At 45.2% G+C, this 27,810-nt stretch overlaps 5 protein-coding genes across 13 annotated transcripts in view; 3 read left to right on the top strand and 2 right to left on the bottom strand.

Annotated features, from left to right (window-relative positions):
• Window positions 1-1,672, top strand: part of cox11 (cytochrome c oxidase assembly homolog 11 (yeast)) — a 5,295-nt gene extending 3,623 nt beyond the window's left edge. For all 6 annotated transcript variants that reach the window (XM_069159897.1, XM_069159894.1, XM_069159895.1 and 3 more), the window contains one exon: window positions 572-1,672. In XM_069159897.1, the coding sequence (XP_069015998.1) occupies window positions 572-760 (189 nt within the window). In that variant the 3' untranslated portion in view covers window positions 761-1,672. The remainder of the gene's footprint in view (window positions 1-571) is intronic.
• Window positions 1,673-2,116: 444 nt separating this feature from the next.
• LOC138204575 (ras-related protein Rab-40B-like) lies at window positions 2,117-10,105 on the top strand. Of its 2 annotated transcripts, XM_069159891.1 has the most exons (6): window positions 2,269-2,788; window positions 5,038-5,098; window positions 5,506-5,566; window positions 5,725-5,802; window positions 5,903-6,125; window positions 8,481-10,105. In XM_069159891.1, the coding sequence occupies exons 1-6, from the start codon at window positions 2,647-2,649 to the stop codon at window positions 8,765-8,767; spliced, it is 852 nt and encodes a 283-aa protein (XP_069015992.1). In that variant the 5' UTR covers window positions 2,269-2,646; the 3' UTR covers window positions 8,768-10,105. The 2 variants fall into 2 exon arrangements, with proteins under 2 accessions (XP_069015991.1, XP_069015992.1); XM_069159890.1 differs by having other exon boundaries at window positions 2,117-2,788; window positions 5,903-10,105.
• A 642-nt stretch (window positions 10,106-10,747) lies between these two features.
• On the top strand, window positions 10,748-20,725 carry LOC138204574 (prolyl 4-hydroxylase subunit alpha-1-like). Of its 3 annotated transcripts, none has more exons than XM_069159888.1 (15): window positions 10,748-10,884; window positions 12,014-12,096; window positions 12,182-12,278; window positions 12,955-13,106; window positions 13,235-13,372; window positions 14,193-14,438; window positions 14,538-14,731; window positions 14,810-14,986; window positions 15,459-15,529; window positions 16,745-16,844; window positions 17,014-17,067; window positions 17,189-17,254; window positions 17,334-17,402; window positions 17,699-17,795; window positions 19,437-20,725. In XM_069159888.1, the coding sequence occupies exons 2-15, from the start codon at window positions 12,015-12,017 to the stop codon at window positions 19,505-19,507; spliced, it is 1,614 nt and encodes a 537-aa protein (XP_069015989.1). In that variant the 5' UTR covers window positions 10,748-10,884; window position 12,014; the 3' UTR covers window positions 19,508-20,725. The 3 variants fall into 3 exon arrangements, with proteins under 3 accessions (XP_069015989.1, XP_069015990.1, XP_069015988.1); XM_069159889.1 differs by lacking the exon at window positions 10,748-10,884 and adding an exon at window positions 10,957-11,062; XM_069159887.1 differs by lacking the exon at window positions 10,748-10,884 and adding an exon at window positions 11,113-11,302.
• LOC138204540 (NFX1-type zinc finger-containing protein 1-like) lies at window positions 17,790-19,412 on the bottom strand. Its single transcript, XM_069159834.1, has 4 exons — window positions 19,404-19,412; window positions 19,236-19,251; window positions 18,763-19,115; window positions 17,790-18,560 (listed from the first exon to the last, which is right to left on the bottom strand). Exons 1-4 carry the CDS (start codon window positions 19,410-19,412, stop codon window positions 17,802-17,804), a joined length of 1,137 nt encoding a protein of 378 aa, XP_069015935.1. The 3' UTR covers window positions 17,790-17,801.
• Window positions 20,726-22,689: 1,964 nt separating the features above from the next.
• On the bottom strand, window positions 22,690-27,752 carry arg1 (arginase 1). Its single transcript, XM_069159886.1, has 8 exons — window positions 27,551-27,752; window positions 27,365-27,437; window positions 26,222-26,396; window positions 25,208-25,367; window positions 24,229-24,323; window positions 23,926-24,030; window positions 23,718-23,854; window positions 22,690-23,431 (listed from the first exon to the last, which is right to left on the bottom strand). Exons 1-8 carry the CDS (start codon window positions 27,674-27,676, stop codon window positions 23,268-23,270), a joined length of 1,035 nt encoding a protein of 344 aa, XP_069015987.1. The 5' UTR covers window positions 27,677-27,752; the 3' UTR covers window positions 22,690-23,267.
• Window positions 27,753-27,810: the final 58 nt, after the last annotated feature.

Below are 27,810 nucleotides of genomic sequence, written 5' to 3'. Positions count from 1 at the left end.
GTTCCACTGGGACCTTCTGAGGTTCTGTTCTGGTTCCGACTTCTTTTCTGCTGTTTCGTGCTTCCTTTTTTTAAATAACTCACCTCTCGTGTCTGTCTTTGTTTCACTTCCTGTCCTTTGTATGATTGTTGGCCCCGCCCCCTGAGTAGTTTCACCTGTCCCTCGTTGTCCTTCCCTCCCTGCTGTATTTAGTCTGTGTGCTCTTCTTCTTCCCTCTTTGTCACTTTGTTTCAGTTTCCTGGCTGTTGCTGCCACTTTTGAACTGTGTCGCCATGGCAACAGGCTTCTCCAACATGACAACATGTTACATCAATGTTGGAACTGCTTTAAAAACAGCCACGATACTGTGGTGGAAATCACTGCATGGGCTCAGGAACACCCGGCTGTGACATCACTAACATTCACATACCAGCAGTCACGTTAACGTGGTGAACTCAGTGATGATGTTGATGAAGAGACGACTCTGAATACGTCCTCATGAAGGTTGTTGGTCCTCCGTGTGCATCACGGTGCTGCGTTCAGGAACAGAACATCTGTCCCTCCAGCTGTTTAACATCTGGTCTGTCTGCAGTGTTTCTGCTTCGAGGAGCAGCGTCTGAACCCCCACGAGGAGGTGGACATGCCCGTCTTCTTTTACATCGACCCGGAGTTCGACGAGGACCCCCGGATGGCGCGGGTGGACACCATCACGCTGTCCTACACCTTCTTCGAGGCCAAGGAGGGTCAGCAGCTGCCGCTTCCCGGTTACGCCTACAACTGAGGGGGCGGAGCCACTTCCAATCATCCACGACTCGCTCCCTTCTCGGAGAACGAAACATCACAACTGATTTGGACTTTAAAGTAAGAAAACGTCTGACGCTCAACATTCGGTCGGATCAGGAGGTGCAAACATCGTTTCAGAGGACGTTCACCGACGTCGTGTTTCCGTCCGGACGCTCCGGGCTTCATCGTCACGGTGACAGAACCTGATCCAGTCCTGCAGGTCAGAGGTCAACGATGACACAGAGAAACACGGATATCAAAGTTTGAACCCTTTAAAGCATCTTATTTTTAATCTCAGCTCCTCATTGGCTGAAATCTTTTATTTATTTAAAACATGAACATGAACTTTGGTTCTGGACGGTTAAAACTTTTGAAGCTCCAGATTGAGTGACGGACGTCTACATGACGAGTAAAACACGTAAACATCGGAGTTGACGTGGTTTCAGGCCGAACTGTTCGTCATCGAGACTCGAAGCTTCCACGTTTCAGGACGAATTCATTTTGTTAACTTTTTTAAAAGTGTGAAGACTGATCAATAAATTCTGAAACGTGGATATCTGCAGAGACATGGAAACAGAAGTTTTTCTTTTTCTTGTTTCTTTCGTGACGTGAAAACGTGACTTTAAATAACTCAAAAATCTTTAAAAACAAAAAAATGAGAACACTCAAGAATTACAAAATCTGTTTGGTTTTGTTTTTTGGGTGTATTTGGAACGGGAGTCAGAATTATGTTCTCCTTAAACAATAAAAGCCTAAAGAAGGATATAACAAAACTACAAAATGAAAGCAGATTATTCCTACTAATAGGTATTTATGTGCACACTTTAAAACGAACTGTAACTCGGTAGATAAATGTATCCTATCGGAGCCGAAGGATATGATGGTACAAATAAACAAATATAAAATCTAAGTCAATTAAGTTTATTTCCATATTTATTCTTTATATTTAATCTGGTGCTTTTTGTTGTTTCTTTTAGCTTCAAAACAAAACATGAAAACATGGTGACTAATATAATAAACAACTTCTTTGCAGGAGAAATTGAAAGATTTGATCTGCTTCGGTTTGACCAGTAGGGGGCAGCAGAGTGTCAAAGACAAACCTGCATGAAGAAGAGAAATGTTCCTTCACAAGATGTTAATTTTTTTTTAAAAAGCTACAAAATGTTGAACAAAACATTAAAAATAATTAAAACATCAATTAACACAAGGAAGTTAAAAGAATTCAAGTAGAAAAACCTCATCGTTGCTTTATTTTGGTAAACATAGTTATTTCCACCGCTGCTCAGCTCTGCTTTATTTTGTAGGCTTAAACAGGAAGTTGTCCATTTATCTCAGCCTATTGTGCTTGACGTGACACGGGTAGCCAATAGCACGGCCTCTGCTGCGCGCTGACGGACGTCTCCAGCGTCCAATCCGGGATCGAGGTTGCCCTAGCAACTCAACTGATGAGCCAATGAGAGGGAGGGGAGCCGGTCTTATTAGTCCTTATAGCTCCCTCTCTCCTCCTCCTCCTCCTCCTTCCTCCCCCCTCCTCACCTCCTCTGCGGGAGCAGGGGGGCGGAGGGAGGGGAGCCACAGATCCGTCAGCCAGTCCTCCTCAGTTTGGGAGTCCAGCAGCAGAACTGACCGTCTGGAGCAGGAGGAGGTCCACCTCCGTGCGTAAATGCGCGCCGATGGCACAGAGTCCATCCGGTGGTTCCTGATCCTGGACTCTCGGTCTGGTCCGGAATATAAACACAAGCAGGAGGACGGAACCAGAGGCGGATTTATTCCACGTGTGTCTCCGTCTCCGGGTTCTGGACCCGCAGGAGAAGGGGGTGTTTGGGTTTGTGCCGCCGGGTCTCGTCTCGTGATGGGACATCTCCGCTGTCACCTGCCGCGAGGATGAGCCACAGAAGCAGCGCCGCCAGGAAGCACGACTTCCTGCTCAAGTTCCTGTTGGTGGGAGACAGCGACGTGGGGAAGGGAGAGATCCTGGAGAGCCTTCAGGACGGAGCCTCCGAGTCCCCGTACGGACACAACATGGGTGAGGGGGGGGGGGGGGGGGGGGTTATTAAATTCACAGGGTGTTTTTGGAGGTTTTACGCGCGCTGGTTTCCTGTTTTTTAGGCACGCTTTACGCAGCGGGAAGTCCAGCTGTGTAAACCAGTGAGTCTGGAGAAGACACGTGCACACGCACACGCACGCACACACACACACACACACACACACACACACACGCACGCACACACGCACACACACGCACACACGCACACGCACACACACACACACACAAACATGTTGTGAAGTGAAGGTCCAAGTTGTCTATTTGTCTGTTTGAGGCCCAAAGAGGTGAAATTATCTAAAATTCTGCAAAAAATTGGAAGATTAAAAACAAACAACAGAACAGAAACAAACCGCCTGCTGGCTTCGGATTAAAAACCTCTCAAAAGGTTTTGAAGCGTTTTATTATTTTGATGAATTGTGGAGTTATTATATTTTTCTTGTCGTCAACAAATCCTGTGACAAAAGAATACGGCACCAAAAAACCTGGATGAGAATTCACCAACTCATGAAATCAGATATCATTTAAAAAGATATATACAACAATAATGTTAATTTATGTATTTTTGTCAAACCAACAACAAACTGAAACCTGAACATCTGTTTTCATTCAAACAGTTCATGATTTATTTTATTCACAAGTCCACCGTCCACTCTGTGTGTGTGTGTGTGTGTGTGTGTGTGTGTGTGTGTGTGTGTGTGTGTGTGTGTGTGTGTGTGTGTGTGTGTTGTAGATATTAATATATGCTGGCAGGCAGCTGCTCATGACTCACGCTCGGCCTGCGGGGGGGCGTCAGGATGAGTCGACGCTCGCTGGCTTCACACATGATGTAACTGGCAGCCCGGCGGCCATGTTGGAGGCTGTTGGACTGATCACATGATCAACCTGTTGTTTAGGAGGAAGATTTATTTATTATTATTGTTTGTTTCTGTGTAATCTCAATCATAACTTAGACCTCCTGCATTTATGAGCTGATTGATCAAACAGACACGCCCCCAAAAACAGGTCTTCTTGAATCTTCTTTTCTAATGAATGAGGGATTATTTTCAGATGGACCTCCAGAAAACTAAGAAGAAGGAGTGACTTTAGGGGACTGATGCATTTCAAAACAGTGACAGAAAATGCTGTTAAAATCTATTTTACAAAAATAATATTCATAATGAATTTGGACCAAAATAAATGTTTTACATTCAGTAAACCTAAAAATCTGAAGTCGTAACATAATATTATCTTTATTTTTACATGTATTCTTCATTTCAAGGAGTTTTTTTGTAATGGCACGTGTTTGCCGGGTTTTCCCCCAACATTGGTTCTGGTTCTGGTTCTGGGTCGTCTCCTCTGACAGACCGAGACATAGCTGTGGGTTTGTGGGCGGACGGTGCCAGAAAAAAGTTTAGGGGGAAAAAGTTGTTACTTTTGTTTAACAAAAAAAAACATGGCGAAGTTTTGGGGGGAAAAAACGACGTTAACTTTAGGGTTCAAAAATATGGTTAGGTTTAGAAAAAATTACGTATTTAAGCCTTGGGGGAAAAAATCCTGTGGTTATAAGAACAAAAACACGTGATTATGAGAAAACGAATGTTGTTTTTCAGCGTTTCATCTTCCTTTATGGACTTTAGCACTTTTTGTACTTCGTAAAACGACTTTTGTCATTTTGAAATTCGTCACGTGCTTCTATTTTCACAGCGAGGCGATGGCTCGCTGACGCCGGAACCTCTAGTGGACTGGTGGGTGTATTACATGCTGTACTGCCTCTAGTGGACTGGTGGGTGTATTACATGCTGTACTGCCTCTAGTGGACTGGTGGGTGTATTACATGCTGTGCTGCCTCTAGTGGACTGGTGGGTGTATTACATGCTGTACTGCCTCTAGTGGACTGGTGGGTGTATTACATGTTGTACTGCCTCTAGTGGACTGGTGGGTGTATTACATGCTGTACTGCCTCTAGTGGACTGGTGGGTGTATTACATGCTGTACTGCCTCTAGTGGACTGGTGGGTGTATTACATGCTGTGCTGCCTCTAGTGGACTGGTGGGTGTATTACATGCTGTACTGCCTCTAGTGGACTGGTGGGTGTATTACATGCTGTGCTGCCTCTAGTGGACTGGTGGGTGTATTACATGCTGTACTGCCTCTAGTGGACTGGTGGGTGTATTACATGCTGTACTGCCTCTAGTGGACTGGTGGGTGTATTACATGCTGTACTGTAACGTGGACCTGCTGTGTTTCAGGGATCGACTACAAGACGACCACCATCCTGCTGGACGGAAGACGCGTGAAGCTGCAGCTCTGGTACGGAAACACGCCGGCGCTTCGTCACGTCATGTGATCGGTGGTGAGAAAAGAGAGGTCAGGTTCAGAACAACAAACAGGAAGCATGTGAGCCTGATGTTTCAGGTTTTATTTGTTTGAGATTTCAGCCTCCGAATCGGGAGACTGGAAATATAATCATCTGTAGTACCTCAAACGTCCTGCAGGTGGAGATGAAGGTGCTCGTTTGTCCTCACAGTTTCCAACTTGGAGCAGGCGGAAGGCTTTACTGCAAAACTTCGATATTTTTAAGTAAAACTACTTCCAGAAAACTAATAAGAAGGAGTGACTTTAGCTAACAAAAGTTGTGTGTGTGTGTGTGTGTGTGTGTGTGTGTGTGTGTGTGTGTGCTGTAGCCTGACCTTTGACTCCTCCGGTCTGTGTTTCAGGGACACGTCGGGTCAGGGTCGGTTCTGCACCATCTTCAGATCTTATTCCAGAGGAGCACAGGTCAGTCACATGGAGCTTTTATTATTATTATTATTTATTATTAACAATAATAAATAATCCTTCTCAGTGAACTTTGGTGAAGTTGGACTACATCTCCCAGAAGGCTTTGCTTCACCATCTCCCATCAATCAACTGTTGTTGTTTATTTTCCTCCTCAGGGAGTCATTCTGGTGTACGACATCAGCAACCGCTGGTCCTTCGATGGGATCGACAGGTGGATCAAAGAGATAGACGAGGTCAGGGATCAATCAATCATTTAATTAATCAGTCAGTCAATCAATCAATCAGTCAATCAATCAGTCAAAGTCGTGCCCTTGCTATGTCCTGTTTACCCAGCATGCCCCGGGGGTGCCCAAGATCCTGGTGGGGAACCGCCTCCACCTGGCCTACAAGCGTCAGGTGAGCACGGAGCAGGCGCAGGTGTTCTCTGAGAAAGTGGGCGTGGCCTTCTTCGAGGTCAGTCCGCTCTGCGACTTCAACGTCACCGAGTCGTTCACGCAGCTCGCCCGGACCGTCCTGATGCGGCACGGCATGGAGCGGCTCTGGAGGCCCAGCAAAGGTCAGCCACCACCACCTGTTGGCCGTCACCCCCGGCAACACTGCTTACAGTACTCTGCTGCCCCCCACTGTGTTTCAGTGTTTCTGTGTTTCAGTGTTTCTGTGTTTCAGTGTTTCTGTGTTTCAGTGTTTCAGTGTTTCTGTGTTTCTGTGTTTCAGTGTTTCAGTGTTTCAGTGTTTCTGTGTTTCAGTGTTTCAGTGTTTCAGTGTTTCTGTGTTTCAGTGTTTCTGTGTTTCTGTGTTTCAGTGTTTCAGTGTTTTGTTTCAGTGTTTCTGTGTTTCAGTGTTTTGTTTCAGTGTTTCTGTGTTTCAGTGTTTCAGTGTTTTGTTTCTGTGTTTCTGTGTTTGTGTTTTGTTTCAGTGTTTCTGTGTTTCTGTGTTTCAGTGTTTCTGTGTTTTGTTTCAGTGTTTCAGTGTTTCAGTGTTTCTGTGTTTTGTTTCAGTGTTTCAGTGTTTCTGTGTTTCAGTGTTTCAGTGTTTCTGTGTTTTGTTTCAGTGTTTCTGTGTTTCAGTGTTTCTGTGTTTCTGTGTTTTGTTTCAGTGTTTCTGTGTTTGTGTTTCTGTGTTTCTGTGTTTCAGTGTTTTGTTTCAGTGTTTCAGTGTTTCTGTGTTTTGTTTCAGTGTTTCTGTGTTTCTGTGTTTCTGTGTTTCTGTGTTTCAGTGTTTCAGTGTTTCTGTGTTTCAGTGTTTTGTTTCAGTGTTTCTGTGTTTCAGTGTTTTGTTTCAGTGTTTCTGTGTTTCAGTGTTTCAGTGTTTTGTTTCTGTGTTTCTGTGTTTCTGTGTTTGTGTTTTGTTTCTGTGTTTCTGTGTTTCAGTGTTTCAGTGTTTTGTTTCTGTGTTTCTGTGTTTCAGTGTTTCTGTGTTTCAGTGTTTCAGTGTTTTGTTTCTGTGTTTCTGTGTTTGTGTTTTGTTTCTGTGTTTCTGTGTTTCTGTGTTTCAGTGTTTCTGTGTTTTGTTTCAGTGTTTCAGTGTTTCTGTGTTTTGTTTCTGTGTTTCTGTGTTTGTGTTTCTGTGTTTCAGTGTTTCTGTGTTTTGTTTCAGTGTTTCAGTGTTTCTGTGTTTCTGTGTTTCAGTGTTTCTGTGTTTTGTTTCAGTGTTTCTGTGTTTCTGTGTTTCAGTGTTTCAGTGTTTTGTTTCTGTGTTTCAGTGTTTCTGTGTTTGTGTTTCTGTGTTTCTGTGTTTCAGTGTTTCAGTGTTTTGTTTCTGTGTTTCAGTGTTTCTGTGTTTGTGTTTCTGTGTTTCTGTGTTTCAGTGTTTCTGTGTTTTGTTTCAGTGTTTCAGTGTTTCTGTTTTGTTTCAGTGTTTCTGTGTTTCAGTGTTTCAGTGTTTCTGTGTTTTGTTTCAGTGTTTCTGTGTTTCAGTGTTTCTGTGTTTCTGTGTTTCTGTGTTTTGTTTCAGTGTTTCTGTGTTTGTGTTTCTGTGTTTCTGTGTTTCAGTGTTTTGTTTCAGTGTTTCAGTGTTTCTGTGTTTTGTTTCAGTGTTTTGTTTCTGTGTTTCAGTGTTTCTGTGTTTGTGTTTCTGTGTTTCAGTGTTTCAGTGTTTCTGTGTTTTGTTTCAGTGTTTCAGTGTTTCTGTTTTGTTTCAGTGTTTCTGTGTTTCAGTGTTTCTGTGTTTCAGTGTTTCTGTGTTTCTGTGTTTTGTTTCAGTGTTTCTGTGTTTCAGTGTTTCTGTGTTTCTGTGTTTTGTTTCAGTGTTTCTGTGTTTGTGTTTCTGTGTTTCTGTGTTTCAGTGTTTTGTTTCAGTGTTTCAGTGTTTCTGTGTTTTGTTTCAGTGTTTCTGTGTTTCTGTGTTTCAGTGTTTCAGTGTTTTGTTTCAGTGTTTCTGTGTTTGTGTTTCTGTGTTTCAGTGTTTCAGTGTTTCTGTGTTTTGTTTCAGTGTTTCTGTGTTTGTGTTTCTGTGTTTCTGTGTTTCAGTGTTTTGTTTCAGTGTTTCAGTGTTTCTGTGTTTTGTTTCAGTGTTTCTGTGTTTCAGTGTTTCAGTGTTTCTGTGTTTTGTTTCAGTGTTTCTGTGTTTCAGTGTTTCTGTGTTTCTGTGTTTCAGTGTTTCTGTGTTTTGTTTCAGTGTTTCTGTGTTTGTGTTTCTGTGTTTTGTTTCAGTGTTTCAGTGTTTCAGTGTTTCAGTGTTTTGTTTCTGTGTTTCAGTGTTTCTGTGTTTTGTTTCAGTGTTTGTGTTTCTGTGTTTCTGTGTTTCTGTGTTTTGTTTCAGTGTTTCAGTGTTTCTGTGTTTCTGTGTTTTGTTTCAGTGTTTCAGTGTTTCTGTGTTTCAGTGTTTCAGTGTTTCTGTGTTTCAGTGTTTCTGTGTTTCTGTGTTTTGTTTCAGTGTTTCTGTGTTTTGTTTCTGTGTTTCTGTGTTTCAGTGTTGAGTCTTCAGGATCTGTGCTGTCGCTCCATCGTGTCCTTCACTCCGGTCCACCTGGTCGATAAGCTGCCGTTGCCGCCGCCGCTCCGTTCTCACCTCAAGTCTTTCTCCGTGGCCAACGGCCTCAACGCCCGCATGATGCACGGACGCTCCTACTCCGTCGCCGCCCACCACGGCGCCACCAAGAGGACCGGAGCGGCGCTGCTAAAAAAGCCCAAACTGATCCGGCCGCCTCCGCCGAGTCCGACGGAACAGAGCTGCAGAAACAGCTGTAAAATATCCTAATGGCAGTGAACGCACCGTCTCCGTGGGAACGAGCGGGAACCCAAACAGGAGAATTGGTGAAACTGGCCGTTTGAAGCGTTTCTGGTTTCAATCTGTCGCTGATGTTTTTATTTTTCACGTGAATAACTGTCCGATCGTGACGTCACATCGACAGCGTCAACAAACATGGACGACTTCTTCATAGAAGTTTTAAACTCTGACTTCATCGGTCTGTCGGCTTTTGAACCGACGAGTCTGATATTTTGAGGGAAAACCAAGAAAAAACATTTGATCACGTTTTCGTTTCCAAAATTCACAACTTTTCTTTCAAATATTTTCCTTTTTTGTAAATCTGTTATTAATCTTAAATTAGTTCCACAACTTCTCAAAACATCAACAATTTCGTAAAAGAATTTCAACCTTTTTCTCATTAAATTTCAGCTTTAACTTGAAATTTTACTATTTGAGTCTTTAAATATTCTGATTTTGTTCTCGAGACGTTTCAATGACTTTTCCACAAATGAACATTTTAAACTTAAATGTAATTTATTCTCAAAATATTACAGCTTTTTTCCTCACAATGTTGTGACTGTATTTTTTTTAATTTAATATAATGACTTTTCTCCAAAGAAAATTAAGTTTTGTAAAATATTTTTCTCCAGAGGTTATAACTCTATTTTCAAAATGTTGACATTATTTGTTACTATTATTTTACGACTTTTAGAGAAAGTTTTCTTAAAATATATTTTTCACATAACTTTATTTCCTCACAGACTTTTACTTTATTCTTGAAATAACTTATTTCTCAAAACATGAAAATTTAATTCACAGAATTCGTGATTTTTTTTAAAGTGACCAAATAAAACTTCCGAGTATACGGGAAACAGAAAACAGGTTTTTACTTTTTTAGCTGCCTGTAATAAATCTGAAGGAAATGTTTATTATTATATTACAACACAAAATCATCACGTTCCTCCTCACAGACGTTTTATTGATGTGTAACTGCAGCTTCTTCCTCAGGATATTATCTACTGAACGGATCCGTGACACATACGTGTGTTTTTGCACACTGAACGTTCTCCCTCCTCTTCTTCAAACCCTCTAATGAAACCGGGCTCGATTTGTGTGCAATATTTCTACGTGTTGTAAATATGCCTGTTTGATATGATGATGATGATGATGATGATGATGATGATGATGAAGAACCTGTTGGGTTTGTATGTTTTAAGTGTCAAGTGATGTCACATTTTTCCTGATTGACAGATGAACCAGTGACGGATGTCATTGAACAGGAAGCTCAGTTTGGTTTATCATCAATGTTTCATGAGACGCACCTTTCAAAATAAAATTCAGACACCATCTCCAGCCTGTACTTCCTGTTTCTGGTTTCACATCAAAACTATTCATGATATTTTAGACGACATGCTATAGTACATATAGACATATATACATATATTTAGACATGTCTAAAATATGATCTAAAAAAAAAGTCACACTATAGCATGTCGTCTATAATATGATAAAAAATAAAGGGGATATGATTCATTACTGTAGATTATTCAAACCAACTATTAATAAAGTAGTTCAAATTTGAAAACGGCAGTAATATACTCATGCAGCAATAATATTAATCAAAAACATCATACAATAATAAAATACTGACACAGTTGGTACGTTAATTTTTGATTAGCTTTCTTTAATCAAATTTTTCCTTTTAAAACTGAGACTTTTATTTTATATGCAGTACTTGTACACGCAGAGTATCCTTATGGTATTTATATATGAACAGAGGAGAGGCTGGAAACTGTCATAAAAACACAACTGACTTGATAAATGACCATTTTTCTCAAACAATAATTTAATTAAAACAAAACGGTGCAGAACTTCTGTAAATAGTATTTTGAATACATTTTAATATCGTAATTTACAGCTAAATATCAGAAAATGTTGTGAAAAAAAGCTTTTCGTTCAACGAGCAGAAGTCTCCGTCCAGCAGGTGGCGGGAAACCGCTGCTCGACGCCATCTTGGAGGAGAAGAAGAAGAAGAAGAAGAGTTTTGTTCCGCTCAGCTGGAGAACAGTTCTGGAGACCTGGTTCGGTTCGCCAGCTGGTTCCGTGTCTGTCCGGAGATTAACTCGGTAAGAACACATCCGGTCCAGCGCGGTTTTAAACACCGGGTCAACCGGAGGATGTTTGTGGCCGCAGGTCGGTTCTTCTAGAAATTTCTCCCGCTGCTCGAACCGCGTTATTTCACGTGAGACATGACCGGAAATACCGGGACACACCGGGTCAGACCCGGTTAGTGACGTCACAGAGGTGAGACTGAAACTGCCAGCTGGCACGTTCTTCATGGACGTGAGGACAGTCGGGACAGGACAAGAGAGACGTTCATGGACATGTGAGGACAGTCGGGACAGGACAAGAGAGACGTTCATGGACATGTGAGGACAGTCGGGACAGGACAAGAGAGACGTTCATGGACATGTGAGGACAGTCGGGACAAGTTCAGCTGAGTTTGGTCTGGTTAGGAAATTCAACTGACACATTCATGGACAGGTGAAGTCATGATAGACAGGTGTTGGACAGGTAGTTCGTGGTCTGACCACTGTGTACTCCAGTGTGTTGGTACTCCACTGTGTACTCCAGTGTGTTGGTACTCCACTGTGTACTCCAGTGTGTTGGTACTCCACTGTGTACTCCACTGTGTACTCCAGTGTGTTGGTACTCCACTGTGTACTCCAGTGTGTACTCCAGTGTGTTGGTACTCCAGTGTGTTGGTACTCCACTGTGTACTCCAGTGTGTTGGTACTCCACTGTGTACTCCACTGTGTACTCCAGTGTGTTGGTACTCCAGTGTGTTGGTACTCCACTGTGTACTCCAGTGTGTTGGTACTCCAGTGTGTACTCCAGTGTGTTGGTACTCCACTGTGTACTCCACTGTGTACTCCAGTGTGTTGGTACTCCACTGTGTACTCCACTGTGTACTCCAGTGTGTTGGTACTCCAGTGTGTTGGTACTCCAGTGTGTTGGTACTCCAGTGTGTACTCCAGTGTGTTGGTACTCCACTGTGTACTCCAGTGTGTTGGTACTCCAGTGTGTACTCCACTGTGTACTCCAGTGTGTTGGTACTCCACTGTGTACTCCACTGTGTACTCCACTGTGTACTCCAGTGTGTTGGTACTCCACTGTGTACTCCACTGTGTACTCCAGTGTGTTGGTACTCCACTGTGTACTCCACTGTGTACTCCACTGTGTACCTGTGTGCAGGATGGCGGTGTTTCCGTGGTGGTGGCTCCACCTCCTCCTCTTCACCTGCTGCTCCGCCCACAATGACTTCTTCACCTCCATCGGTGAGTCAACTGACATAACATATGGGTAAGCTCCGCCCACCACGTCGTCAGCTGTTCCTAATGAAGTGGTGCATGTTTGCTGCAGGTCAGATGACGGACCTGCTGTTCACAGAGAAAGACCTGGTCACGTGTCTGAAGGACTACATCCGGGTGGAGGAGGACAAACTGCAGAAGATCAAACAGTAAGATTGACAGTTGGCCCCGCCCACCTGTAAGGACACCTGACTGCACCGCAGGCCTGTCAATCAAACACACATGTCCTAATGAATGCAGGATTATTGTTATTGGAGGTTTTTGTAGCCCCTAGTGGCCTTCAGTGGTCGCTTCACTTGCAGTCATGTTTCCGTTTTTGGTTGGCGGGACAGCTCCACCGATCGCTCCTCCCCCAGCTTGTCCAAATATGGTCAAGCTGGGGGAGGAGCCAGCGCTGGATCTGACCGATCTGATCGGAAACCTGATGATACTACGTCCCGCCCACCGATAGCTGTAACCTGACTGCACCACAGACCTGTCAATCAAACAGACACGCCCCCAGAAACAGGTCTTCTTGAATCTTCTTTTCTAATGAATGAGGGATTATTTTCAGATGGACCTCCAGAAAACTAATAAGAAGGAGTGACTTTAGCTAACAACACCGAGATAACTGATGGACACATTTTATTCACTTTGGATTTGATGAGAGAAGTTGAATGGGAGTCTATGGAGCCGGAGGCTTTTTGGAGCCGACCTCTAGTGGCACTCGCTGGTATTGCAGCTGAAGACACTTCTGGGTTATTAAGGTTAGGAAATGCATTATGTCAATGAGTGTCCTCACAAGTATAGAGAGACGTGTGTGTGTGTGTGTGTGTGTGTCTCCAGATGGGCCGACAGACTGGACGTCCTCTCGGCTGCTGCCACTCAGGACCCTGAAGGTTTCCTCGGTCACCCGGTGAACGCCTTCAAACTGATGAAGAGACTGAACACTGAGTGGGGGGAGCTGGAGAGCCTGGTGCTGACGGACATGTCTGACGGTACACACACACACACACACACACACACACACACACACACACACACACACACACACACATTTATTTCCTCATTACACTGTCCGTCGTTTCTTGACTCCGTGTGCTCTTCTTCTTCTGTGGTGTCTCAGTGTTCATCTCCAACCTCACCATCCAGAGGCAGCACTTCCCCAACGATGACGACCAGAACGGAGCCGCCAAAGCTCTGATGAGGCTGCAGGACACGTACCAGCTGGACACCGACACCATCTCCACCGGACAGCTGCCAGGTCAGCAGGTCATCTCAGGTTACCGATCACCTGCAGCGCCGTCGTTAAGAACCACAGACTGTTTCTAAAAGAGTTCGTAGCTTCAGGTCTGTAAAATGGTTCTGATCCAGAAGTGTCTTCAGCTGCAATACCAGCGAGTGCCACTAGAGGTCGGCTCCAAAAAGCCTCCGGCTCCATAGACTCCCATTCAACTTCTCTCATCAAATCCAAAGTGAATAAAATGTGTCCATCAGTTATCTCGGTGTTGTTAGCTAAAGTCACTCCTTCTTATTAGTTTTCTGGAGGTCCATCTGAAAATAATCCCTCATTCATTAGAAAAGAAGATTCAAGAAGACCTGTTTTTGGGGGCGTGTCTGTTTGATTGACAGGCCTGTGGTGCAGTCAGGTTACAGCTATCGGTGGGCGGGACGTAGTATCGTCAGGTTTCCGATCAGATCGGTCAGATCCACCGCTGGCTCCTCCCCCAGCTCGTCCAAATATGGTCACTTCCTGCTCTAGAGGACAGCGTTCGTGTTTAAACGAGGACATTGATGTAGTTTTACGAGGACAACGGATGTTTTTCTGCCAACAGAACCACAAATTCAGTGGTTTTGATGCAGGTTATTAAGAACATATTGTCAAGAGTTCGTAATGAAAAGTTTCCCGCCATAGAAAAACAAGAGGACCCAGAATGGAACCCTGTGGAACTCCAAACCTTCATATAAACTTCATATATCAGTTGATAATTCTTTATAAAGAAACAGATGGCGGCGACGTGATTTTAACATGTGGCTTCATGTGGTTTAAATATCGGTTAAAATCGTGACTGTCGTCATCTCAGGCTCGTCGTCGCTCCGCAGCAGCCTGACGGCGGACGACTGCTACGACCTCGGGAAGGTGGCGTACTCGGAGGCGGACTACTACCACACGGAGCTGTGGATGTCTCAGGCCCTGAAGCAGCTGGACCGGGGGGACACGTCCGGCGCCGCGGACGCCGTCACCGTCCTGGACTACCTGAGTTACTCCGTCTACCAGCAGGGGGAGCTGGAGACGGCACTGGACTTCACCAGGAGGCTGCTGGAGCTCGGTCAGTACCGCCGTTCACGCCTCAGGAACCCAGAACAGAACCAAGAAAATAAAACGTGGCTTAAAAAGTCTCACTGAAGTTCTGGTTCTGCCCGGTTAGACCCGACACACCAGCGAGCCAACGGGAACCTGAAGTACTTTGAGTACCAGCTGGCCAAGCAGAAGAAGGTGGAGGAGAGCGGGGAGGAGGAGGGGGAGGGGCGGCCGAGGAGGGAGGGGCGGGGCCGACCGGCCGACTACCTGCCGGAGAGGAGGAAGTACGAGCAGCTGTGTCGTGGCGACGGCCTCCGCATGGTGAGGAGAACACGCACACGCGTGACCGACGCCGTGCGTGTCGCTCCTTCACGCTCCGCTCTCTCTTCCTCCCGTCAGACCTCCCGCAGACAGAGCCGCCTCTTCTGCCGTTACCACGACAACAGCCGCCACCCGAGGTACGTGATCGGCCCGGTGAAGCAGGAGGACGAGTGGGACCGCCCCCGCATCGTCCGCTACCACGACATCGTGTCGGACGGGGAGATGGAGAAGGTGAAAGAGCTGGCGAAGCCCAGGGTGAGTCTCCGCCCACAAACTACTCACTTCCTGCTGGAGGGTTTATCAGTCCGCCACGTTGGAGGTCTGGTTAGTGACCTGACGGAGGTCCGACCGACCTTCTACATTCATAACTACTCCAGCAGGAAGTGATCAGTTATTCGGGTTTTCCCGACTCCTGGACATCCTGACCCGGAGACAGGACGACTCCCATGTTGACCAGAGACCGCTCCTACAAACCAAACCTCCAGAAACACCTCCTTAGATGTTCCTGATAGTTGTGGTCACTCATTTGTTAGAAAACTTCATAAAAGTGACGTAGTAGAAAACAAAGTCTTCATCTGCTTTACAAATGGTATAAACTCATTTTGATCCCTGGACACGTGGATGTCCTGTACCGGGTCAGTACCGGGTCAGTACCGGGTCAGGGCGGCTCGGTATCAGTGGATGTTGGTCGTGTCTCCCAGTAACTGTCGGCTGATTGGCTCCACAGCTGCGGCGAGCCACCATCTCCAACCCGGTAACCGGTGTTCTGGAGACGGCCCACTACCGCATCAGCAAGAGGTAAGAGCTTCCTGAGCAGAGGGGGGCGTGGCCTCCCGTCTCTGCCCCACCCCTGCTCTCTCCTCCCCCCTCGTGTCGGCTGATGTCCTCACAAGAGCAGGGAAGCCTGAAAACTCCACCAAGTAACAGTACATAAATATATATATTATATACAAGTCTATATATATATAGGTATATATATATATATATATATATATATATATACCAGAAAAATGTTCCTAAAGTATAAAAAATATTTTCTCATTCCGCTGATTTGACCGTCAAAGGTCCTGAAAGATGATATTTTTTAAATCTGTGGTGTAAGTTTGGGGCTTGTTTCTGCCTTTAAACACCACAACCATCACCGATATCATTAACTGAAGGAAACATGTGGACCGTTATAAATATTATTATTATTATTATTATTCTTTAATAAAAGTAGAGGACGTTTTGGAAGATAACATTATTAATTGGAAAAACAGCGTCAGCCTATAAAAACTTCTAATTTCACATGTTTGTTGCTGATAAACCGTTAATAATTAGTTTGTTTCGTTTTGGTTGTGAGCAACTGGTTTCCATAGAAACGGAGCGCAGATGTCCACCCAGCAGGGGGCGCTGCTGCTCAGAGCAGTAAACTCTGGATTCATGTAGAGGACCTGAAATCTGAAACAAGAAATAAATCAGATATTTGTTGATCAATTCATCATTTTTGAATATCTTAAGCCGACTGAATAAACTCAGCGTGGAGTTCTTACGTCTCGTTGTTCTTCGTGAGTGACGACGAGTCAACGACCGAAACGTTGGACTCTCGTTGTCTCTGGAACTTCGTCGTGGAGGCAGCGGGAGAATCGGCCTTCACAATAAAAGCTCCTTGTTTAAATTGTGTTGGTGAATAGAGGATTTTTTTAAAGGGTGATATTTGATTGAGTTTTCATTTTACACACAAGAATAAATCGTCTTTATTAATTCATCATTGTGGAACTGCAGGTTTTCTTTTTACTTTCAGCTCCTGTTATTTTGTTCTTACTTTATGAATCCAAATAAATTATTAAGATGTTGCAACATTTCTAATCAAAGTTAGATCCCGTTATTTTCCTTCATATTTCTATTTCCTGATGTTTACATGTGACGGTTTTAAACTGCTGCCTCCTCGACCGGCCGTCCCTCTCCGGCTACTGACCTGCCTATCTGTCTCCGTCTCCTCGCGTCTCTTGAGTTTCTGTCCTCTGTCCTCAGCGCCTGGCTCGGAGCACACGAACACCCGGTGGTGGCCAAGATCAACCAGAGGATCGAGGACATCACCGGTCTGGACGTGTCCACGGCCGAGGACCTGCAGGTAACGGCTCACCTGCGCTGGGAGGCGGAGTTTATTCATTTAAAAACAACGTTTGTTTCATTTAGTTTGAATCATAATAATCAGGTTTATTAGATGCTTGAATGGAATCACACCGATTCAACTTCACTAAAATCCCCATTTAATGACTGGACTCTGGTGGACGGTGCAGGTGGCGAATTACGGCGTCGGAGGACAGTACGAACCTCATTTTGACTTTGGACGGGTGAATAAAACTTTGATTTCTTATACAGACACTTTGTTGCTGTTCTGTTTGTTTATGTATTTCTTTACTTCCTGTTGACTGTGCTGTTTGTTTACTTCTTGTTTGTGTCGTTGTTTTTCAGAAAGATGAGCCGGATGCTTTCGAGGAGTTGGGGACGGGGAACCGGATCGCCACCTGGCTGCTCTACGTCAGTGATCGTCTCTTTGTTTGTCTCTTTGTTTGTGTCGTTGTTTGTGTCTCTGACCATCTCCTCCTTCCTGCTGCAGATGAGCGACGTGCAGGCAGGGGGCGCCACAGTCTTCACCGACGTTGGAGCCGCCATCTGGCCTAAAAAGGTCGAGTCAGCTGACTGTTGTTGTTTACTACCACCGAGGAAAATGAATGTTGGCTTCACTTATAAAATTAAGCACAAAATGATTAAATTATATTAAATCACTGCAAAATGATGAACTATCTCATCCAAATTAAATTTATTTATTTAATTCTATTTTATTTTTGTAAACTTTTCTTTCACTGCTAATTCTTTTAATAATATAATCAAAATGTAGTCGTTAACTCACCGTTAATCAGTCGGAGGGTTTATTGTTGGTTCGGAGCTCCACTGAGCTGCTGTTCCTCCGTCTGCCTGCAGGGGACGGCGGTGTTCTGGTACAACCTGTATCCCAGCGGAGAAGGAGACTACCGGACCCGACACGCTGCCTGTCCGGTGCTGGTCGGAAACAAGTGGGGTGAGGTCATCTCAGGGTCACACACCTGGACACACACCTGAACACACACCTGGACACACACCTGAACACACACCTGGACACACACCTGGACACACACCTGGACACACACCTGAACACACACCTGGACACACACCTGAACACACACCTGGACACACACCTGGACACACACCTGGACACACACCTGGACACACACCTGGAAACACACCTGGACACACACCTGAACACACACCTGGACACACACCTGGACACACACCTGGACACACACCTGAACACACACCTGGACACACACCTGGACACACACCTGGACACACACCTGGACACACACCTGAACACACACCTGGAAACACACCTGGAAACACACCTGAACACACACCTGGAAACACACCTGGACACACACCTGGAAACACACCTGGACACACACCTGGAAACACACCTGAACACACACCTGAACACACACCTGGACACACACCTGGAAACACCTGGAAACACACCTGGAAACACACCTGGACACACACCTGAACACACACCTGGAAACACACCTGGAAACACACCTGAACACACACCTGGAAACACACCTGGACACACACCTGAACACACACCTGGAAACACACCTGGAAACACACCTGGACACACACCTGGAAACACACCTGAACACACACCTGAACACACACCTGGAAACACCTGGAAACACACCTGGAAACACACCTGGACACACACCTGGACACACACCTGGACACACACCTGAACACACACCTGGACACACACCTGGAAACACACCTGGAAACACACCTGGACACACACCTGGACACACACCTGGATACACACCTGGACACACACCTGGATACACACCTGGACACACACCTGGAAACACACCTGGAAACACACCTGAACACACACCTGGACACACACCTGGACACACACCTGGAAACACCTGGAAACACACCTGGAAACACACCTGGACACACACCTGGACACACACCTGAACACACACCTGGACACACACCTGGAAACACCTGGAAACACACCTGGATACACACACCTGGACACACACCTGGACACACACCTGGAAACACACCTGGAAACACACCTGAACACACACCTGAACACACACCTGGACACACACCTGGACACACACCTGGAAACACACCTGGAAACACACCTGAACACACACCTGGACACACACCTGGATACACACCTGGAAACACACCTGAACACACACCTGGACACACACCTGGACACACACCTGAACACACACCTGGACACACACCTGGACACACACCTGGACACACACCTGGAAACACACCACATTATTTGTTTGATCTTTTTTTCATTTTTAAATACATTCTAAACATTTATGAATATTTTAAATATTTTGTTTTCAGTCACATTAATAATCTTTCATTAAAGTTGATTTATCTTGATTTATTTCTGGTTTCTCACCAACTGAAACTTTAATCTGCAGATATTTATAGTTTTATTAGTTTGCAGATGATGAAACTAAGATTCCGATTTTCATGATTCGACCTTGAAGATTCTTTTCTCTGGTTCTCTTTCGTCTCTTCGACTGAAAACTCAACTTGGATTTTAAAATGTGTTTTAAAGTGAAACTTGTTTCATTCTTTGCTGTTTTTTCTCCTTCAGTGTCGAACAAGTGGATCCATGAACGAGGTCAAGAGTTCAGGAGGCGCTGCGACCTGCAGGAGGCCGACTGACGTCCGACCCTCCCCCTGCTCCTCCTCCTCCTCCTCCTCCTCTGCTGCCTCCAAGTGTGACTGCTTGTGATCTGACACATTTATTTTTATCTCCTGTGTGTGTGTGTGTGTGTGTGTGTGTGTGTGTGTGTGTCTGTGTGTGTGTGTGTGTGTGTCTGTGTGTGTGTGTGTGTGTCTGTGTGTGTGTGTGTGTGTGTGTGTGTGTGTCTGTGTGTGTGTGTGTGTGTGTGTGTGTGTGTGTGTCTGTGTGTGTGTGTGTGTGTGTGTGTGTGTGTGTCTGTGTGTGTGTGTGTGTGTGTGTCTGTGTGTGTGTGTGTGTGTGTGTGTGTGTCTGTGTGTGTGTGTCTGTGTGTGTGTGTGTGTGTGTGTCTGTGTGTGTGTGTGTGTGTCTGTGTGTCTGTCTGTGTGTGTGTGTGTGTGTGTGTGTGTGTGTGTGTGTGTGTGTCTGTGTGTGTGTGTCTGTGTGTGTGTGTGTGTGTGTGTGTCTGTGTGTGTGTGTCTGTGTGTGTGTGTGTGTCTGTGTGTGTGTGTGTGTGTGTGTCTGTGTGTGTGTGTGTGTGTGTGTGTGTGTCTGTGTGTGTGTGTGTGTGTGTGTGTGTGTCTGTCTGTGTGTGTCTGTGTGTGTCTGTGTGTGTGTGTCTGTGTGTGTGTGTGTGTGTGTGTCTGTGTGTGTGTGTGTGTGTCTGTGTGTCTGTCTGTGTGTGTGTGTGTGTGTGTGTGTGTGTGTGTGTGTGTGTGTCTGTGTGTGTGTGTCTGTGTGTGTGTCTGTCTGTGTGTGTCTGTGTGTGTGTGTGTGTCTGTGTGTGTGTGTGTGTGTGTGTGTGTGTCTGTGTGTGTGTGTGTGTGTGTGTGTGTGTCTGTCTGTGTGTGTCTGTGTGTGTCTGTGTGTGTGTGTGTGTCTGTGTGTGTGTGTGTGTCTGTGTGTGTGTGTGTGTGTGTGTGTGTGTCTGTGTGTGTGTGTGTGTCTGTGTGTGTGTGTGTGTGTGTGTCTGTGTGTGTCTGTGTGTGTGTGTGTGTGTGTGTGTGTGTGTGTGTGTCTGTGTGTGTGTCTGTGTGTGCAGGCGGCTGTTTCGAGGTCGGTGCCTTTCTGTTACTGTTTTCACTCTTAAACGTTTGTGACTGTTACCATGACGACGTCACTTTAAATGAAACGGGAAGGAAAAATATTCTGAGCTGATGTATTTATATTATATAAATATATTTATCAGTTTAAACATTGTAGAGAACATCTGTGTCATATTTTACAAGTTTTATTAAATTACTCTTAAAGTTTCAGGTTCCTGCTGATCACTGATCGATCGATCAGCTGTTTGTTTTATCTCATTTTTATCAGCAGAGGAGTTATTTTAATTCATTTCGTTTTTCAGAATAAGAGCTCGTGCTCCAGTATTGAATCATGTTTGTGTCTCTATCCAGAAGTAAGTGCACGCTCTTATTCTGAAAAGCAGTCCACCAATTTATCCCCAGTTACAGTACGATCTCCATCTGTCCGGCCCCGCCCACTCACCGTCACACCATGGTGACGGGCCACGCCCCCTTTTCTCCACCAACACTGTGTGTGTGTGTTCAGGGTATTTCAGCCGGGAGGTCGTTCACTCTGAAGGACAAACAGAGGAACGCTGACATTTAAAGAGGGAACAGTATGTCCTGTGTTCTCCTCCTGTTTAAACTCCTCCCCCTGTTTAAGCTCCTCCTCCGGGAGACAACCGTCAGACCGGAGATTCACTTGCTTTAAACTACGTGATCACATGACGGCTGCTTCACGTATTCCTACATCTGTTTGGAGCGTCAGTTGTTCACGTTCACGAATAACAAACAGCTAACATTGCTAACAAACCCAACAAGCAGATCGTTATTAAAACAACGCTAAACTCAAGTTAACAGCTAATGACGGTACGAACTCTCGGACGCCTCAGAACTCAAACCTGCTAACAAAGCTAACCGCTAATTTCCCTAAGAAACAGCTAAATTCAAGTTAACAACCAGCTAACAATGCTAAAGCTGCTAAACACGCTAACAAAGAGCAAATGTTACTTAAAACCCGCTAAACTCAAGCTAACAACGCTAACGACCCTCAGAAGGTCCCGGTGGAACTCTGTGTTGACAGTCTGACTCTGGGGAACCAATTCACGGTGACACAAAGAAAACTTCTTGAGTCTTGGACAGTGAAGCTCCGCCCCTCAGAACAACTCGCCCGCTAACGTCAAGCTGTGAAAACGGCAGGTTTTAAGTCTCGTTAGCCATCGAGACACAAATACTGAAAACGTGATCTTTTTAAACAATGTTCTGTTTTGTTGAATGTTTTATGAACAAATATCCAGAAAATCTGAACAAATAAAGTAAAAAAATATAAATAATTACAAATTTTGGAAAGAAAGAAAATATTGGTTAGTTTAAAATAAAGCTATTAATTTGTCCAAACGTCAGTTCTGTGAATTTGGGAGTTAGCGTTTAGTTTAAATGAGACAGTTTGTCCTTGAATGTTTCACTCCTGTAACGGAGGTCAGAGGTCAGAGGTCGTGGGACCCGTGAACTCAGATGTACGTTTGTTTTAACGCAGCCGGTCGTCCTGTGACGTCCAGCTGAAGTTCGTCTTCGTCGCTGCTTCACCACTTTTTGCACTTCTGTTCCCGACAGTTTGAGGGACGATTGTTTTGTTAGAAAACGTGAACGGAGGATGTTTAACGATGTAAAATATGTTTCTCTCCAGAATAAAGAATAAACGTCTCCTGCAACAGAGAAACGGAGAAAATCTTCTTCGTCTCGTTTGTTGGTTGTAAAAACACGAAATGTAGCGTGACGACTTCTGAAGCTCCGCCCACAACACTGGTACGTTGTTTTAGCATTTAAAACGTTTTCTAAGTTCACCAAAAAAAACTATCTTATAATTACGACTTATATGTATAAATATATATATTTATATATATATATTTATATATATAAATATATATACATATTTATAAATACATATTTATATATAAATACATATTTATATATTTATATATATATACATATTTATATATATACACATTTATAAATACATATTTATATATATAAATACATATATATATACATATTTATAAATACATATTTATATACATATTTATATATATTTATATATATACATATTTATAAATACATATGTATATATATATATATATATATAAATATAAACCATTCAACCAAAAAACGTCTGTCAACTCTTGGTGAACGCGGTGAATGCGACGCCGTTTGAACGTAGCTTCACGCGGACGAGAATCGATCCGTAATTACGAGACGAGTCTTCTCGATTTCTCCTCCTTTGATGAACTCTCATTAATTTTGTCGGTTAAAGCTGTCGTTGTTTTATTTGGGACGTTTTCGAACTGCCGTGTAACTCGTCAGAACTCCTTCCAGCTCGAGACGTAACGTGTCGTCTTCACTTCAGTATTATTTTAGATTTAAATTGTTGATATCAATTAAGACAGAATATTTTTTTTTACTATTTTCTGACTTTATAAATGAAATAAATCACTGAAATCATAATTAGTGCAGTAGATCCATCAACATATGACATGATTTGTGCTTTTAAAATGTGACTGAACAGCAGGGGGCGCTGTCCGTCCTCAGGAAGACATGACATCACGTGTTGGGGTCTTTGGTTGAAGGCGTCCCCGATCGGGCGGTTTGGTGCAGCGAGCGACATCATGCTACATGTTCTCTGATTGAAGCGTGTCGGTGGTCTGAGAGGCGTTCAGGCGTCCGTCGTCACGGTCCGTCGTCACGGCTCCGGCAGGTCGAACTCCGGCCGGTGGTTTCCTTCACGAAGACGTCCGAAGCAGCCGAGCAGCAGGTCGACGGCGGTGTTGACGGTGGAGCGGACGCCGTCCTCGGTGGCGTCCCCCAGAGGATTCACCTCCACCAGGTCCACCGCCGACAGGAGACCTGGACACGGTGGGACGCTGCATTCAGGCTCATTCAGGAAACTACAGCACTTAACCAGTTTGTCCACAACGAAGATGCAGCTTTTCTCAAATTAAAACATAAAAAGTGAATTACTTTGTAATTATTGAGAAAAGCCGTCAAATTTTTTTTTTTTTTTTTTTTTTTTTACATTTGATCACAAAAAAACTCAAAATAATAATTGGAGCTATTTAAACCTCGTCTCTGAACGCTGGATGTTTCTGTAGTTCCAGTCTCTTCCTGTAGGGGGCGTCCAGGGGACTCCTACCTGTCTGACAGAGGTGCTCGGTGATGTAAAGCCCCTCCCTGTAGGTGAGTCCTCCGGCGACAGGTGTCCCAGTTGCCGGGGTAACCGAGGGGTCGATGGCGTCGATGTCGAAGCTCAGGTGAATCGGTTTCTTCCCGCTGTTAAAAAAATCAAATCAACATTATAACACGTCTGTCAGCGAGAAGTATCGAGGACACCGATTGGTCACCTGGCCGTCAGGTAGTCACATGTTTCCTCCATGACTCTGGCGACGCCGAGTCGATCCACCTCGGACATCGAGAACATCTTCACGCCGAGCAGCTTCAGGATGTAGCTGCCGAAACAGAAACGTCGTTATTACGTTTAATTAACGAGATGCTTCGTAGCCTCCAGTTTGCTAGTTCAGCCGTCGCCATCAGGAAACTAAGCTCCGCCCACAACATTTACTGACTGAGAAGTTGATGCTTTTTGAATAGGAGTGTATTGGAGACCGCCCCTAGTGGCCCTCTGTGGTAATTACACTAAGACTCACTGCTCGGCCGGATCCACGTCCCTCAGCCCGACGTAGACGAGGTCTCGGGCCGACAGGCACGGTGTCACCCACGAGAAGTTCGGTAGAACCGGAACCTGGCGGGCAGAAACGAGGTTAAAGACCCGGCGTGTTCAGGCGTGTTCATGGCGTGTTCAGGCGTGTTCATGGCATGTTAATGGCGTGTTCAGGCGTGTTCATGGCGTGTTCAGGCGTGTCCACGTCGTGTTCAGGCGTGTTCATGGCGTGTTCAGGCGTGTCCACGTCGTGTTCAGGTGTGTCCACGTCGTGTTCAGGCGTGTTCATGGCGTGTTAATGGTGTGCTCGGGCGTGTTAATGGCGTGTTCATGGCATGTTCAGGTGTGTTCATGGCGTGTTAATGCCGTGTTCAGGCGTGTTCATGGCGTGTTCACGTCGTGTTCAGGTGTGTTCATGGCGTGTTAATGCCGTGTTCAGGCGTGTTCATGGCGTGTCCACGCTGTGTTCAGGTGTGTTCATGGCGTGTTCATGGCGTGTTCATGGCGTGTTCAGGCGTGTCCACGTCGTGTTCAGGTGTGTCCACGTCGTGTTCAGGCGTGTTCATGGCGTGTTAATGGTGTGCTCGGGCGTGTTAATGGCGTGTTCATGGCATGTTCAGGTGTGTTCATGGCGTGTTAATGCCGTGTTCAGGCGTGTTCATGGCGTGTTCACGTCGTGTTCAGGTGTGTTCATGGCGTGTTAATGCCGTGTTCAGGCGTGTTCATGGCGTGTCCACGCCGTGTTCAGGTGTGTTCATGGCATGTTCAGGTGTGTTCATGGCGTGTTAATGCCGTGTTCAGGCGTGTTCATGGCGTGTTCACGTCGTGTTCAGGTGTGTTCATGGCGTGTTAATGCCGTGTTCAGGCGTGTTCATGGCGTGTCCACGCCGTGTTCAGGCGTGTTCATGGCGTGTTCAGGCGTGTTAATGGCGTGTTCATGGCGTGTCCACGCCGGCACCGCTCACCTTGGACCGCAGCTCGTGGAGGAGGAAGGTCAGCGGCTGTCCGTGGAGGTTTCCGGTGTACGACGTCAGCGGCGTGTTGATGTCGGCGTGAGCGTCGACCCAAACGACGCTGAGCGGGCCGACGGCCGCCGAGTGGCCGTGGATGGAGCCGATGGCCAAGCTGAGGGCGGGAAAACATTTAACCCTTTAATATCCAGATGGTTTCCAACAGACGTAGGAACATTTGGTCCAATTTAGTTTTTAATTTGAATGTTTCTTCACAAAAATATTGTTCAATAAAAACACGTTTTACAAGAACTGAACTGAATAAAAAGGTTCTGCCGAGTCATCATTTCCAGTCACATGAATGTTGGAGGATTTATGTCCGATTTCTCAGGAACGCGTCGAAGGAATGTCTTCAAACTTGGCACAAACATTCACTTGGTACCAACGATGAACTGATTTGATTTTGAAGATCAAAGGTCAAAGTCACTGTGACCTTAACGTTCACGTTAACATGATACCTCAGAAACACCTGAATGTAGTTTCTTCCAATATGGCACAAACATTCACTCGGCCTCGAGGATGAACTTTGGAACTCAAAGTTCACGGTCACGAATCCTCGCATTCCTTTCATCTGATGTTATCGCAACATCCCAAGAACGCCTGAATGTAATTTCTACAAATGTTAACTCGGTACCAACGATGACATGATTCGATTTTCGAGGTCAAAGGTCACTGTAACCTCACGTCTTTCCCATTCTGGGAAATGTGATATCTCAGGAACGCCTCGAGGGACCTTCTTCAAATTTGGCATAAACATTGACTCAGACTCTGACCGCCAACATCTGAGGTCACTGTCACCTCCCATTGACTCCTGCTTATATCTGGGGAACAGATGGAGGGAGTGTCTTCAAATGTGGCACAATCGTTCACTTGGTACCAACAATGAAATGATTTGATTTGGTTTTGTGGACACGAATCTCGTAAAGAACAACACTGAAGTACAATTCTGTTGATGACATCATCTCTGACCTGTGGTCTCCTCCCAGCATCACGGCCGTGTGTCCGTCCTTCTTCACCGCCTGCACCGCCTCCGACAGCCTCCGGTTAGCTCCGCCCACCGCCCGCACACGCTTCACCTCGCCCACCGGCTCGTCGGCGCCCACGTCCTCAAACGTCAGGTTCCCATAATCCTTCACTGCGCAGCCTGCAGACACAGTTTACACGCAACCATGTTTAGTCACGTGATCAATGAATCCATCACGGTAGAAACACGTTTAAACAGAGCTCATGATTTCCCAGCATGCCTCAGTGTGAACATTAACAGGCAGCAGATCAGAGTTCTGTTTGGTTTTCTGTCACCGATTAAACAGCTCTGAAATGAGTGACCTATGAAACGTCTCCTCGTCTGTCCGAGGGGACGACGGACGTTTGACACCGACGACTTCTGTCAATCAAAAGAACGACTTCTCAAAACCAACGACGAGACGCGTCATCGTTCACGGAAACGAGCGTTCGGTTCAGTTCGGTTTCCTTCGTCTGCTGAAGGAGGAAAGTTTCTCTTTGGAAATCTGATGTTTTAAAGGGATTTGTGGCATCACGAATACTTTGAAATATATTTAAATATTTATAGATTCAGGAGGAGGAGACGTCATTTAAAAAGGATTTTGTGTTATATATTTCTTCTTTATATTTATTTTGAGCTCCATTAAAATTTTTTTTAAATTGAACAATTTCTGGTGTAAAAGCAGAATCTCAAAACAAACAAACGAAATACAGAAATAACTATAACATTACATGAAGATCTTAAAGTTCCATAAAACTAAATAGTTTCTTATTATTCCTGGTTTTAAGAATAAAAACATTATTAACCAGAGTTGTTTTTTCACGTTCGGTTTCATCACAAAACAGGATTTTTGGTTTTAATTCCAAAAGTTTTAAGATTCTTTGTTTAGTTTGTTACATTTGAGGTTTTTTGGAGGTCAGTTTCTGTCAAACATTTATTTATACTTTAAAATTAAATCAGATTCAAGACAGAAATTCTGACAACGCTGCGTTCACGGACTCATAAAAGTCTGGGAGAAGTGAGTTTGTTAACACACAAGTGTTAAGTGAGGACCAGAGACAGAATGTCCTCAGAGGCAGAGACAGGTGGACAGACAGGTGGACACTCACCTTGCCGCTGCAGCCCGGTCAGCAGACCTGCAGCTCGGATCCGGTCCGGTCCTCCCTCCACCCCCCCTCTGGGCTGCAGGAAAGACACACAGGGAGGTTTATCTCACACACACACACACACACACACACACACACACACACACACACACACACACACACACAGAGATCCCGTCGTCGCGCGCTCACCTGTCCCTTGCAGAAAGGTGCTCCGATGATCCCCGCTGACCGCTGCGGAGGATGATGATGATGATGATGATGAAGGCTGCGCTCCGCTGTCAGCGCGAGCTGCCGCAGCGACCTCGCGCTCCTCATGCTGACCGACCCACGAGCGTCTCTGACCGACCGACCGGCGCGAGCCTCCTAAAAAAACCTGTGACGTCGGCAGGACACCGGGGACGGGAGGCGGCTCCGCGAGCTCGAGATGGGCCGTGACGTCACAGACACGT

This window comes from Embiotoca jacksoni, unplaced genomic scaffold, assembly GCF_022577435.1.
Source record: "Embiotoca jacksoni isolate LCO1_2020_lvr unplaced genomic scaffold, fEmbJac1.0.p SCAF_26, whole genome shotgun sequence".
Taxonomy (NCBI): Eukaryota; Metazoa; Chordata; class Actinopteri; family Embiotocidae; genus Embiotoca; species Embiotoca jacksoni.
The sequence above is the reverse complement of the archived record's forward strand: the minus strand, read 5'-3'. Positions and strand labels throughout refer to the sequence as shown.

Coding starts and splice junctions, on each gene's coding strand:
- LOC138204540 (XM_069159834.1), bottom strand. Junction 18,561..18,762: donor GTGTTCAGGTGTGTGTCCAG/GTGTGTGTCCAG, acceptor GTGTGTTTCCAG/GTGTGTGTCCAGGTGTGTGT.
- arg1 (XM_069159886.1), bottom strand. CDS start 27,676: ATGAGGAGCGCGAGGTCGCTGCGGCAGCTCGCGCTGACAGCGGAGCGC. Junction 24,031..24,228: donor GACGTGGATCCGGCCGAGCA/GTGAGTCTTAGT, acceptor CTGTTTCGGCAG/CTACATCCTGAAGCTGCTCG. Junction 23,432..23,717: donor CGAGCACCTCTGTCAGACAG/GTAGGAGTCCCC, acceptor CACCGTGTCCAG/GTCTCCTGTCGGCGGTGGAC.
- LOC138204574 (XM_069159887.1), top strand. Junction 12,279..12,954: donor AAACTGCAGAAGATCAAACA/GTAAGATTGACA, acceptor GTGTGTCTCCAG/ATGGGCCGACAGACTGGACG. Junction 14,987..15,458: donor AAGAGCTGGCGAAGCCCAGG/GTGAGTCTCCGC, acceptor TTGGCTCCACAG/CTGCGGCGAGCCACCATCTC.
- LOC138204575 (XM_069159890.1), top strand. CDS start 2,647: ATGAGCCACAGAAGCAGCGCCGCCAGGAAGCACGACTTCCTGCTCAAG. Junction 5,099..5,505: donor CGCGTGAAGCTGCAGCTCTG/GTACGGAAACAC, acceptor TCTGTGTTTCAG/GGACACGTCGGGTCAGGGTC. Junction 5,567..5,724: donor CTTATTCCAGAGGAGCACAG/GTCAGTCACATG, acceptor TTTCCTCCTCAG/GGAGTCATTCTGGTGTACGA.